This window comes from Lynx canadensis, chromosome B1 (genome assembly GCF_007474595.2).
Source record: "Lynx canadensis isolate LIC74 chromosome B1, mLynCan4.pri.v2, whole genome shotgun sequence".
In the NCBI taxonomy this organism is placed as follows: Eukaryota; Metazoa; Chordata; class Mammalia; order Carnivora; family Felidae; genus Lynx; species Lynx canadensis.
This window is the reverse complement of record NC_044306.2, coordinates 96,386,460-96,399,403: the sequence shown is the minus strand read 5'-3', so window position 1 is coordinate 96,399,403 and position 12,944 is coordinate 96,386,460. Positions and strand designations below refer to the sequence as shown.

General features: G+C 43.0%; 1 protein-coding gene across 5 annotated transcripts in view; it reads left to right on the top strand.

Moving 5' to 3' along the window:
* The window catches only part of JADE1 (jade family PHD finger 1), a 59,620-nt gene extending 47,182 nt beyond the window's left edge, over positions 1-12,438 (top strand). For all 5 annotated transcript variants that reach the window (XM_030313070.1, XM_032592899.1, XM_030313065.2 and 2 more), the window contains 2 exons: positions 4,918-5,035; positions 8,597-12,438. In XM_030313070.1, the coding sequence (XP_030168930.1) occupies positions 4,918-5,035; positions 8,597-9,507 (1,029 nt within the window). In that variant the 3' untranslated portion in view covers positions 9,508-12,438. The remainder of the gene's footprint in view (positions 1-4,917; positions 5,036-8,596) is intronic.
* Positions 12,439-12,944: the final 506 nt, after the last annotated feature.

Genomic DNA, 12,944 nt, shown 5'->3' with positions numbered 1-12,944 from the left:
AGCACCGCCTCTCTGGCCCACCTTCATTTCTTGGCTGATTCACAGGGACATTCCGGTAATGTCACGGAGGAGAGCAGGCTGTGGGTGCTGATATGTGTGCATGATCTTATATACACGTGCATATCTGTTCCAGAGGGTACTCCTGGCAACGAGGTGCTAAGTCATCACTGAGGCAGTGTCTGTATGTTGTGCGTGTCTGCTCGTGTGTCCATGCCCATGTGTGTCTATGCGGTGTGTCTGTGCAGGTGTGGGGTGGGGTACCTGGTGCATAGGGGTATCTGATCTGTCTGAGGAGCCCCTTGTAATGCTCAGGACACTAGTTTATCACACTACTGGATTGCTGAACGTAGTGGCTGTTGGCTGCCTGGAGCCTCAGCTGATGGCACTTCCCTCAGCTGTTTGCTGTTTTGTGCCTCCCCAGTTCTCCATTACCTTTGGAGTCCCAGTCTGGACCTCCCTTCCTGCTACTGGAATAATTAGGAATGGGCTCTCTTCCCTCCAGGGCCTCCTGCTCCCTGTAGGTAGTCTCTGAGACTTGCTAATTGGGGATACATCTTAGAGCATCTTCTGCGTCATCTCGCCTGACTGCCAGCTACTGTTGAATTCATTAGTGCAGAGGAGATGGGACTGAGGCTCTCTGGCCTGAAGCATCCTGCACTGAAAGGCACCCAAGTGGCCTGAAATGGTTAACGCATCTCCCCCAAGCACCTCACTTATTAGCAGGGTGTGATTCATCTGCCTGGGAGAGGATCTGACACATAGATGATTTGAAATATGAGAGTGTAGGCAAGGAATAGGGAAAAAAAAGCAGTATTAAGCCAAAGATCCAGATCTCACAGAGACCTGCATGGCCCTGTTCTAGACGGCAGAGGAGCAAAAGTATTAAGTGTTCATTAGAGATCCTTCTAGTACGAGACTTGAGTGCCCAAGGACCAGCTGTCGTAACACCCCTTCCATGACCAAGTTAGGATTCCAGATTCAGGCAGAGGCCGAGCAGGAGAGGCAGGCGTGAAGCGCCGGAGGGTTTGTGAGGCTTTTGTGCTGCCGTGCCCCCCCTGGTGGTGAGTGTAAAGAAGACCTCGCCTCGACCACGTGTGTGTGGCGTTTTTGTTAAGAGCTGAGAAAGGGATTCAGAAGGATAAACTGGAATCCTGGTGGGAAGCCATTATATTATCCCAGCCTGACAACTGCTGTACTTGGGGTGCATGAGCTATGGAGTCAGATAGTCCTCAGGAGGGAGGACGAGAAGTCTAAATGTTTGGACTGTGTTTGTCTCACAATCACCACAAAATAAAAGTGTAGAAAATGCTTGTGGTGTACTAACTCTTTTCTGTACTTAAGTTACTCAGATTAACATGCACTTATAATTCAATTCTAAACATTTTTTTTTTGAAGTCATCACTGTTGGTTTTAAGTAGAATGATACCAATGATGTATGAGAAACAGGGAATAAATCAGGATTTTTGTGTGTGTGTGTGGCATTACTTACATTTACTTTATTAAAAGCTTAAGAGATCTTAGGGAATTTAGTGTCAGTTTTAAATGGGCTTATTATAATGAAAAATATGTTTTCTGGGTTTTAAAAATTGAAATATTTGCTGTGCTCCTGAAAGCTGCACAGTTCTTTGTAATTATAGACAACAAGTATATGTCAGGCCAAAGGTTTATCAGGGCAGGGGTAAGCAGAACAAATAACAAATTACTTTGTGTTTCAATTAAGTTGGATTTCTAATTCACACAGTAGTTCACAGCAGGTATGCAGAATCCAAGAATACACGAGTCTGTGATCAAGGCTGTGGTCAATACCAAACTGACAAATAAGTAGACTTCATTAGAAATGTAAACCACTGATAATGATAATAGCTCTTTTTTGCAAATACACACCTTGGGGCATTGCACACCTGGATACAATTCTGGATCAGAAAGGTGGCAGGAGTGGATTTTAGGAGGGTTTGAGAACCAACATCTTTAAGAAGACACCATTGCTGATGTGTAGTCTGTGGCTATGTCAAGTTCCTGAGGCTGCCACTCACTCTGGTGGGGTTCCTTTCCCCTAGACATCTTTTAAAAAATGCAGTAAACATCCGTAAATGAATACGTGCTCAGATAAAGACGTACTGCCTGTGCACTTGTGGCTGGGTCATCGGAAAGGGCCAGCCCCTGGGAGGCTATCCTACTCAACACAGTGGAATGATCACCTTTGAAAATCTGGTAGAGGTTCTAGTTATCCCTGGATGAAAGGCATGTTAAGCTTTAGTGTTGCAAGGAGTGTTTTGGCATTGAAGAAAACCCCTTGAAACCATTCTTGGATTCCCGAGGGCAGTGGTTCTCAGAGTGTGGGCCCCAGCCAGCAGCAACATTCCCTGGACACCTCACAGAAGTGCCAAGTTTTGGATCCCACCTCTGACTCCAGAAATGGGGTAGGGGCCAGCATTCTGTGTTTTAGGGTCCTCACATGTTTCTGTTTGAGAACCACCGCTTTTGGGGAAAGCCGGACTCTGGTTTAACATGGTGTGAGGGAGAGTGCACCCATGAATTGGCTTTTTTTTTTGGTCAGCAGGGGAGGACACTTAGTTGAGTAGTGCACAGGAAGGGCCACGTGCAGGGTATGTTTTGAGGATAGAGCCTCGGTTCAGCTCTACTACAGGGACTGCTGATGGAAGCTGTGTGAGGAGTGTTCTGTGCATAAGGGAGGGAAAAAAGTTCAGGGCGCTCGCTGTTCTAAATGTGGTCAGCTAGGCCTGGGTTATTCATGGGCTGATTTGTTCCATTGAAAATCCACCCTGGCCTTAGTTTTTTGGGGTTATAGGAAGAGGTTTCTCATCAGAGATCATGGGGGAAAGAAGTAGAATTTGCCCACTTAGCCAGGGTGGAAGCCTTTCCTGGGGGGTAGTGGTTGAAGCTACCAAAATTGAATTTAAATAATATGTGAAGTTTGGATACTCTGTTTTCATGCATAATTTTGAGTAAGGGAAATGGAAGTTATCTTGGCTGTACCTCTGACTTGAAAAGAAGAGGATTCTTCTCTGTTCCTAGGATGTCAGAATTTGTTTCCATTTCCTATTTCCAGAAGTTGGATGCCTTGTCTTGATGTAAAAACTGTTCTCCAAAAGTTCTGAATCTGTGCTACAGATTTAAGTCTTGCCCCTTCTTCTTTTTGAGCTTCCACTCTTAATATCCGCCTTGGGTGAAACAGTATTTATCAAAGACAATAGCCTATTAGCCACTTCTATCCCCAAACTGGTTATGATTTTTATAAGACACCTACTTCCTGGCCTGGGGTTCTGAGGCTGTCAGAACGGGCTTTAGCTAAGGTAAATTACACCAAAATAATACTTACTCTGAGACAGGGAGAGTGATTTTGTTTTCAGTTCTTTAATTCTAAGAACACACACACACACACACACACACACACACACACACACACGTCTGTCTACACGTCAAGAAGAGAGATGTTAGGAACATCCTAAATAGTCCGTGAATTGGTTAGGGTCAGCAGAAGCCTTACTTGGTGACCTGGTGTTAGGCCAGTAAATTGCACCATGATGCAGTGTGAAAGCCAGCCAACCTGTTCCTCTTTATGCCTTCTGTCCTCTTGCAAACAAGACTGCCTTGATTGAGTACAACTCAGGACAGAACAGCTGGAATTGTTAGGGTCTAAAAGGACTGGAAACCCTAGGGGAGGTCTCTGCACAGAAGCCAGAGTGCAGTCGTGTGTGTGGCTTGTTGCCATTCTAACAGAAGAAAAGATTGGTGACTCGAACTTGCCCATTTCAAGGAAGGTTGTCAGGGAAGGGATTGGCCAAGCCTCTGGAAGATGTGAGTTTTTAGGGGAGTGTAGTCCTGCCTTGGACAGAAGACGTGATGGGGATGCAGCGTCCCTTCACTCCTGCCACTGAGCTATTTAGGGCATCTTGTCTTCATCTTCCTGAAAAAGTTTAATTGTATCCCTGCTGTGTTAAATTTGACATTTGTGTTTTCAGGTGCAATAATCCAGTCAGGTTTCCCAGTAGGTTTGAGGACTGAAGGATTTAAGGGGGTTTACTATTTTGTTTTCATATCACCTGATCACAGGTGGCTTTAAAAATGGGGAACAGATTTGGGTGTCGACTAGTTCATATTTGTTAGCATATGCACGTGATCCCAGTGCCTGCCATGGGATACAAAGTGGAGCTCTTAGCACTTGGGTCCTTTCAGTTACTTACAGGTGATTCTGGACAAGGGCAGTGTCAGTTCTTCAAGTGGTGACACGAGCTGGCCTTGAGATGTTGATGGCATGTCAATGGCAAAGTGAGGACATTACCTAGCTTCACACTCTAGGAACACATTAGCTACCTGTGAACTCACATTTCAACTATCCAGTTGACAAGTTTACTTGCCTTCCTGGTGACTGGTCTTCTAGTGGGCTCTGCAGGGTTTTTTTTTTTTTGAGGGGGGAGGGAGTTTCCTCCTGTGATGGCCCTTGACTCTGTGCTTACCTAATTCCATCTTCAGAAAATGCTTGACAAAGTGGCTTCTGAACTGCTCTAAAGCCTTAGATAATAGAATTGGTGGAAAGAGGATACTGAGGGGTGGTAAGCAGAGCTCCTTGGCAAGAGGTAGCAAGTCTGGACCGGGACCCCGGCAGTCTTCCCCTGAGGATGAGCCTCAGGCTGGGGGTGGTGGGGGCGGGCAGGGCTTTTGAGTTCCTAGTCTTTTTTTTGCTGCCCCCTACATTGAGGGGTATATGTGGAATCCTAGTTAGCAGCCCCAAAGGAGATTAGAGATTGGATAAAGTGTTTGAAGTACATCTTGATTACAGATGTCACACAAGACCCTAGCGGGACAAATTTCTCATGTTTAGGAAAAAAAAAAACCAACACCAAAGTACCGTTATAATGTATTACTTACTTAGAATCTTTATTCTCTACGTTCTAGGTTCGGAACCTCACTTACATGGTGACCCGCAGGGAAAAGATTAAGCGATCTGTGTGCAAAGTCCAGGAACAGATATTCAATCTTTACACTAAGCTCTTGGAGCAAGAAAGAGTTTCAGGTATGCATTAAGCTCTTGTAGGTCAAACAATAGTGCAGGGGTTTGTAAACCTTAACGTTCTGTTAAGGAAAAAAAAATGTTTAATTTTCTTTTATTTCTGCTATAGGAGAATCTGAATAGCACAGGCTTTGATATTCAAAGAAAATCTTTTGGCATTTGAAGCATCATGGTAATAGGGAAAAGGGCTATGAATTTGACCTCAACTAGAGGTCGAATCCTAAATTCTCTCCTTATAGGCCAAATACAAGTAAGCCTAAGTTTTCAGAGGCTCCCCCATTTCCTCCTGTGTAATATGAGGAAGGTATCTCGAGCTTCCTTCTGGGAGCTATTGTGACATGCAAGCAAAACCAACTTCTACGTTATATTGCAAAGCACTTGATAAATGTATAAAGTGTCATGGGGACACCTGTAAAGATTTATGGATTATCTAGCCTTCGGATCTACCTGTAACATATCGTAAATAAGGTATCTTAAGACTGTGTTCTTAAGACACATATCCATGTTTAGATAACGTTCACAGTGTACTTTTTGGTGTAGGTGGAATTTTGAATATTTTTGAGATTCAGCATCAAGTGTTTACTTAATTTTTCTGGGCTAGGTGAAGTGAAAAGGGGAACTTGCTCAATTCTGGAGAGCACTTCAGTGACTTGGAGGTGGAGTGCAAAGTTGGCCAAGTCGCTGAACCTGCCTGGGACTCTTGATCTGTAAAAGGGGCTTGGTTCAGAACCATGACCTCTAACTAGTCTTTGAGCGCTAACACTCTGTGAACGTGAGCCCTGCACAGCTGGCCTCGTAAAGGTTTCAGAGAAGGAGGTATGTGGGGTGGGTCTGGCGGGTCTTCAGTGAGCTCTGTGGCCCTGCTCTGCCCTTGGGCCAGAGCATCAGTGTTCACAGTGCTCCCTTCATGTGGCCCCAGACACATATGCAGGCACAGACGCTGGCTTTTCCTGTTTCTGTGGCTTTTAGTCTCTGTAGAGACTGACATGTAGAAACAACAAAGACATTGTTCTATCCTATTATATGGAAATCCGAATTCTGGTTTACCTAAAACTAACCAGATGTATGGAACTAGAGGTAAATGGGTCAGCTGAACAAAGAGAAAAAAAGCTTAGGGAGTTTTGAATGATATTCTTGAGGTGCTACATAGTTAATACTAATGGCATTAACTTACTAATGTTAACCTAGATATTTTCTTCCTGAGAATAAATAGTTTTCAGATGTATCATTAACTAGAGTTGATAGTTGTGATTTAAAATGAGTTGAAGTAAGTTTTTCTAAGTAGGGTTCATAAGTGATTCAGATTCTTTCAAGTGAACTTTCGTTCGTTATTCCTACTTGAATGCAAATAAATGGGACCTGTTTTATCCCTTGCCTTTGCGTCCTCACACAGACAGCCCACATGGAAGGCTGTCTGGTGCCGATCGGCCAGTGTCCAGCCGGCAGAGGTCAAGCTGTCAGAGCTGCCGTTGCACAGGGCCGTTAGTGCGGGTTGTACCTGTGGAGTTTTGCCATTGGAGGGCTTTCTGTGACTCTTGTTGAGGTATTATGTAATGAGTGATTGCCTATAAAAATAAGCTGTAAAGCGCATTTTCATCTGATTTCACTTAAGGGTCATTTTTCATGGATACTGCAGGCAGCTTTTTGCATTTCATGGCTGAGGTTTTTACTTGGGTAGGTGATTGAGATTCTTACCCAGGTTGGAAGTATTTTGTGTAACAGGGCTGTAATGAGAACCTACTGTTGTTCCAGAGAAGGTAAATAAACCCTCCCATCCCTCTGAGATATGAACCATACTGAGTCTGATGGGTTGAAAGCAACATTAATCTAACTTCAGGATGCCACAGGGAATGAAGGGGAAACCTTCAGGATGCCTGTTTTTTTTCTTTTCCACTTTTTAGATTTTCACTTGTGTTCTTACTCATGCCCCAAGTGGACCTCATGTCTTATAAGATAGATGGTTTCAGGTGGAGAACAGCCATGACTTCTAAGTGTCAGTCATGGTCTGCGGTTTAGACTCTGATGTGTGAATCTGAGAATGAGCAGGGCCGTTCTGTTGGATGAGAGTGTCCTCAGTGGAGACCATGCTCATGGGAGGTCGTGAGTCGGAGACTTTTCAGAGACCTGGATCCCAAGTAGATGGAAATCAGAATTTAGAAAATGTCAGTCCCTCTTACCTTGGTTTTCCCACAGTAGGCGACTGAGGAAAAGAAATGTGGTGTGAAGGGTGGCCCTAACAGTTGATTCTTGAGAAAGCACACATCTTTAGCCCAGCAGATTGTAAAACCCCTTCCCCTGTGACTGTCCATAGCAGGTTCATGTTTAGAGTTCCCAGCTCTGTTGTTTACATGCAGGGTCCTTGTCTGCTGAGCAGTGAGGTCGCATGTAGGCTCCTGCCTGGCAGAGCCTTGTTTTCCTGGTGGTTTATCCTTTATGGGAGACAAAACATGAAATTGGCTCTTTATAGATGTCCTGGAGGCTCCTGCAGAAATGTGGTCCATGAACTCCAATGTGTTAACAAATTCACTCAGTGTTTTTCACACTGAGGGTTCTAAGTCGTAAGTTGGTTGTGAGATGAATTCAGTGGGTCACCACCAGCATTAAAAGCAAGTGACATAGAATAGAAAATGTCAGAGTGCCACATCACATGGTGAAGGCTAATATGATTTCATGAAATGTAAACTTTACTGGGTTGCACTGTGAAATTTAGTTATTGTGATTTACATCAGAAATGAAAAACACCATTTTAACCTATCCTCATGTTGGATGATAATTCAGTTTAATTCCACAAATGGGCTTTGCATATAATAGTAAACCTTTTTAAAAGACATTTACTGTGTGTCAAGAATGATTTTAAACATTCCATTCTCATTTCATGTACTTACATGTATGTATCCTCACTATGGCCCTGTGAGGGTATATTTACTTTGGAGAAGGAAACTGTGGAGACCTGCTGCCTCCCCTTGTGGTGCTGTCTTGTAGGGAGGCAAGGCAGGTGACTAGCCAGGTGCAGGGGTAGGGGCAGTGCTTGACCACCAGATGGATTTGGCATGGATTCCTCTATGAAAGATCAGTTACTTTGTTTGAAGGAAAAAATTTTTTTTAATGTTTTATTTTCGAGAGAGAGAGAACATGAACGAGTGGGGGAGGGGCAGAGAAAGAGGGAGACACAGAATCTGAAGCAGGCTCCAGGCTCCGAGCTGTCAGCACAGAGCCCAAAGCGGGGCTTCAACTCATGAACTGTGCGATCATGACCTGAGCCAAAGTCGATGCTCAACCAACTGAGCCCCCAGGTGCCCAGAAAATATTTTTCTTAGATGTTTCATGAAAAAGTTTGTGAGCTTCAGCTATTTTATAAAATAAGAGCATATTGAATGGAGTATGCAGATTCTCAAGGCAGGTAATATCTTTATATGAAAAACCAAATTTTTATAAATGGGGTGGTTGTATATTGTAGTGTTGGGTGGGAAGTTTGCATTAACAGGGCCATGCCACGGGTCTAGAATTTAATTGTTCTGGATCTGCCTCTGTAATTTTTCTTTCTCTGTGGTTATATGTTCATAGGTGTGCCTTCATCTTCCTGTTCCTCGTCCTCACTGGAAAACATGCTTTTGTTCAACAGTCCTTCTGTGGGCCCTGATGCTCCCAAGATAGAGGACTTGAAGTGGCATTCTGCATTCTTCAGGAAGCAAATGGGTACTTCCTTGGTTCATTCGCTGAAAAAGTCCCATAAGCGAGATCCATTGCAGAACAGCACTGGGAGTGGAGGCAAAGCCCTGCTGAAGCAGCCAGACCTGTGTGGTAGAAGGGAGGGGATGGTGGTCCCAGAGAGCTTTTTGAGTTTTGAAAAGACCTTTGCAGAAGCGCGTCTCCTGTCAGCACAACAGAAAAATGGTGTGGTGGTGCCCGACCACGGGGACAGAAGAGACCATCGTTTCCATTGTGATCTCAGTAAGGGAGACTTAAAGGACAGACCTTGTAAACAGAGTCACAAGCCTCTCAGGTCCACAGACATGTCCCAGAGGCATCTGGACAGCACACGAGCTACCACCTCCCCTGGAGGGGGGCAGTCAGCACCCGGCACAAGGAAGGAGATAGTGCCCAAGTGCAACGGCTCCCTAATCAGAGTAAACTATAACCAGACTGCAGTCAAAGTGCCTACAACGCCTGCCAGCCCGGTGAAGAACTGGGGAGGATTCCGGATTCCAAAGAAGGGGGAACGGCAGCAGCAGGGAGAGGCCCAAGAGGGGGCCTGCCACCAGCACTCAGACTACCCCTATCTGGGCCTAGGCAGAGTTCCAGCTAAGGAAAGGGCCAAAAACAAATTAAAATCTGACAATGAGAATGACGGGTATGTCCCTGATGTAGAGATGAGTGACTCAGAGAGTGAGGCATCAGAGAAGAAATGTATACACGCCAGCAGCACCATCAACAGGAGGACAGACATTATCAGGAGAAGCATCTTGGCCTCTTGATGAAACAGATGGTGTGGGAGCACCGCGGGCTTGTCACGGAGTTGCTAGACGGGAGCTCTGACGCGGGGGACACGCAGAAACCCATCACTCCTGAGCTACACAAACACATTTACTTGCAAGTCAGATTGAATTTTTTTTTTCAGAGTCATTTATAAATCATTGTTGTGAGAAGTGTGTTATCTGCAACTTGTTGAGGAAACACAAGAGTAGATTGTAAGACACCGCTAAGACTAGAGGCTGAATTAAACACTAAAATAAGAATGAATGAAATAAGTCTTTAAAGAGGGCAAGGCTCACAGAAGCCTCCTGAGTTCTTACTGCCCTCTGTATCCTTCCCAAAGCACAAACTCTTGGTTACCTGAATATGCGGAATCAGATGCAGTTCTTGAGAAACCCTCACGTACCATTTATTAGCCCATAAAACTTACTTTCTAGGACTGTGGTAGAACTTGAAATCCTGTTTATACTTTGGCCCACAAGGCTGTTTTTGTTGCATTCTAGTTCTAGGCAGCAGCTCTGAAGCTTCAGTAACTCTAGGGAATTCAAGTGTAAATTATAATTGCGGATGGGAAAGAGAGAATTTTAACAAAGGTTGTTACTTGCAAATCTGAAGGGACAGGGTAGAGCTGCTGCAGCTTGGAGAGCTGGGGTAAATGTAGCTAGGTCCTATTGCCTGAAGCACTTGAATGCATTGTGGGAATGGGACTGGTGGAGAGTGAAGCCGTTAGAAAGTTCTATCTGTGAGAAAGGGCAGCTGGTTCCATGTTTTCAGTACCTTTGACCTTCCTCTTCCCTAACCACTGCCTTCTGGGCCAGCTTGGGATTTCCCTGGCCTTTGGCGATACCTGGCCGTCTGGCTTCCAACAATACTAATGGCTATTCAAGTTTAAGTGATGAACTTCCAGACTCTGGTGACATAACTGCCCAGAGCCAACCACTAGTGCGTATGTTGGGGAATCTGGGCTTCCAACCTGAACGGATTCCTTAAGGAAAAGGAAAAGAAAAAAAAAAAAAAAAGGAAAAAGAAAAAAAAAGGAAAAAAAAAACCAAAATAAGTTATATTTTAAAAACAATAGAAAGGCAATAAGTTGCGATAACCTCTTACCATTGACCAAGGTTATACGGGAAAGAGATTGAAGTGTAATAGGTTTCCTGGAGTCAGAGTTCTAAGCTCCAATTCGTAACTTGGACTTTCTAATTGCAAATGGCAATAACTAGTAAGTTATCAGCAATAATGAATTTAGCATTAAATTTGAGTACAATGTTCTGTTTTTGCACTCACTGCAGTGCGTATGTATTAAGACAGTGGATAGTGTTAAGGTCCTGTTAATTTTCTTTGGAATTCAATGTAGTTGTGAATCAAACTTAAGAGAAGGAAAGTTTAAATAGCAATGAGATTTAGAATTATGGGCACTTGGAACAAGCCCAACTTCCCCTAAATTATTCTTAGTTTGTTAATATCAGTATTCAGATTCCTGATTCATTTATACATCTGTTTCCATGTGGCAGGGACATTCTGATACTTAATGAGTGATGCTTTGAGTTCTGTAGTTACCTTTCAAGTCTTCCAGGTGATTGTCAACAGCAAAAAAGGCTTATTGAATTCCATCTTGCTATGCAAGTTTTATCGGATGATCAAATAGTAGATCTGATGCATCCCCATTGTATGTATGACATTTTCAAACCAAGTCTTAACTTTTCAGATACATTTTAGTAGCTAATTCAGGGGAGGGGAAAGAATGACCCAGGTTTTTAGATTGACTATTTTTGAGCTACAGGGCTCATTTTGAAAGACTGCTCTCCAGATAAGCTGTTGCTACAGATATTAGGAGTTTCCTAATGGATCCAAGCTGTACATTCACTAGTAATTTAAAAATCAGATTTTTTTGCATATGAGCAGAAACCTTTTTGCTGGATATGGAAGAAGGTGGACACTTTTCAGTTAACCTTTTGACCACAGCAACAGCTCTGGGTGAGAGTAGAATATATAGAGGGGTAATTTGTCAAGCCATAGAAAGAAAATCTAAATTTTAGTAAGTATATGACCTCTCACCATTTTAAGAGGTACCAGATTCATTTGCACTATTTAGGAATGCTAGTTTTGTGCAAAAATAATGCCTTACCTGTTTTTTCCCCACATTTAGGTTGAAAAGCTTTCAAAGTTCCAAGTTATGCTGAACCAAAAAAAAACCAAAACAAAAAATAAAGAAAAACCCACACAAAAACAAAACACAAAAAATAAAAAGCCCACACTTTTTATTCCTGCTTTGAAATGCAAATGGTATAGAGCACGGTTTCTCTGACAGTGTAATGATAGCTTTGTAAGTTAGTTCATGTCCTGCTGGGAACTCTGTATGAGGCAGCCATAGCAGCAGCCCACACACCCACCCACCCACTTGCACTCTATTAGTGTGGAACCATTTGCTCTTTTCTTTTCAGCTTTATCTTTCCTTGTGCATCCTGACCAAGAAATATCTTTGATTATGATCAATGTATTATGTCAAAATGTAGGCTAGTTAAACTTTTGTAAAGTTGCCTGGAATGTCATTTGTTAGGTTATAAACACAAAATCGAAATGAAGGGTTCTATGTGTTGTGTACAAATCTTAATTATTTTGAAATGGACGAACTTGTCATTACATTTGTAACCTTGTACAGAGGATTTTTCACTATGTGCCTAGCTTGGTGTCCATTCAGCTAAAATTGGAAAAAAAAAGGTGCATGAAGAGTTAAAAATCAGAAATTAAACAAAGTATATGTAGAGATGACTATTTTATATTACATGGCCCAATCCTGTATTTATTTCTACCCCCTTTTTGAAAGTATTTATAAAACTAGTTGAGGACAGCTGTATTTTTTTGTTGAACTATTTAGTAGAATTTGTGCCTTTTTGTCTGTATGTGAATAAATGCTGTACATTTTGCAATACATTCTTAAGTGTCTTGAAATCTGATTTTGCTAAATATTTAAAGGTGTGTATGAAACAGCAGTCCTGAATGGGTGGTGTACGTTTCCTGTCTCACAGTTTAGGAGTAAGAACCATAGCGGGCAACAAGATTATGGAAGAGCACAGGTCCACAGGGCTGCTGTTTGGCTCAACTCTGATGGTGAGACAATGAAAAATGATAATAGTTTTGATTTTTGGTCTTTCTCACCAGAGCACAGGTCCACAGGGCTGCTGTTTGGCTCAACTCTGATGGTGAGACAATGAAAAATGATAATAGTTTGATTTTTGGTCTTTCTCACCTGGAGTTCTTTTCAGAATACAGTTTTTGATCTGAAATAAACTGTTGGTGAAGCAACTTAGACTATAGGATCAGAGAGACCTGGGCTTACAGGCTGAACTGGAGCTTATCAGACACATGACCTCTGCCAAGTCACCTACCCTGCATAAGCCTCGATCTTCCCTTCTGTAAAAAAGGATAACATCCCACTACC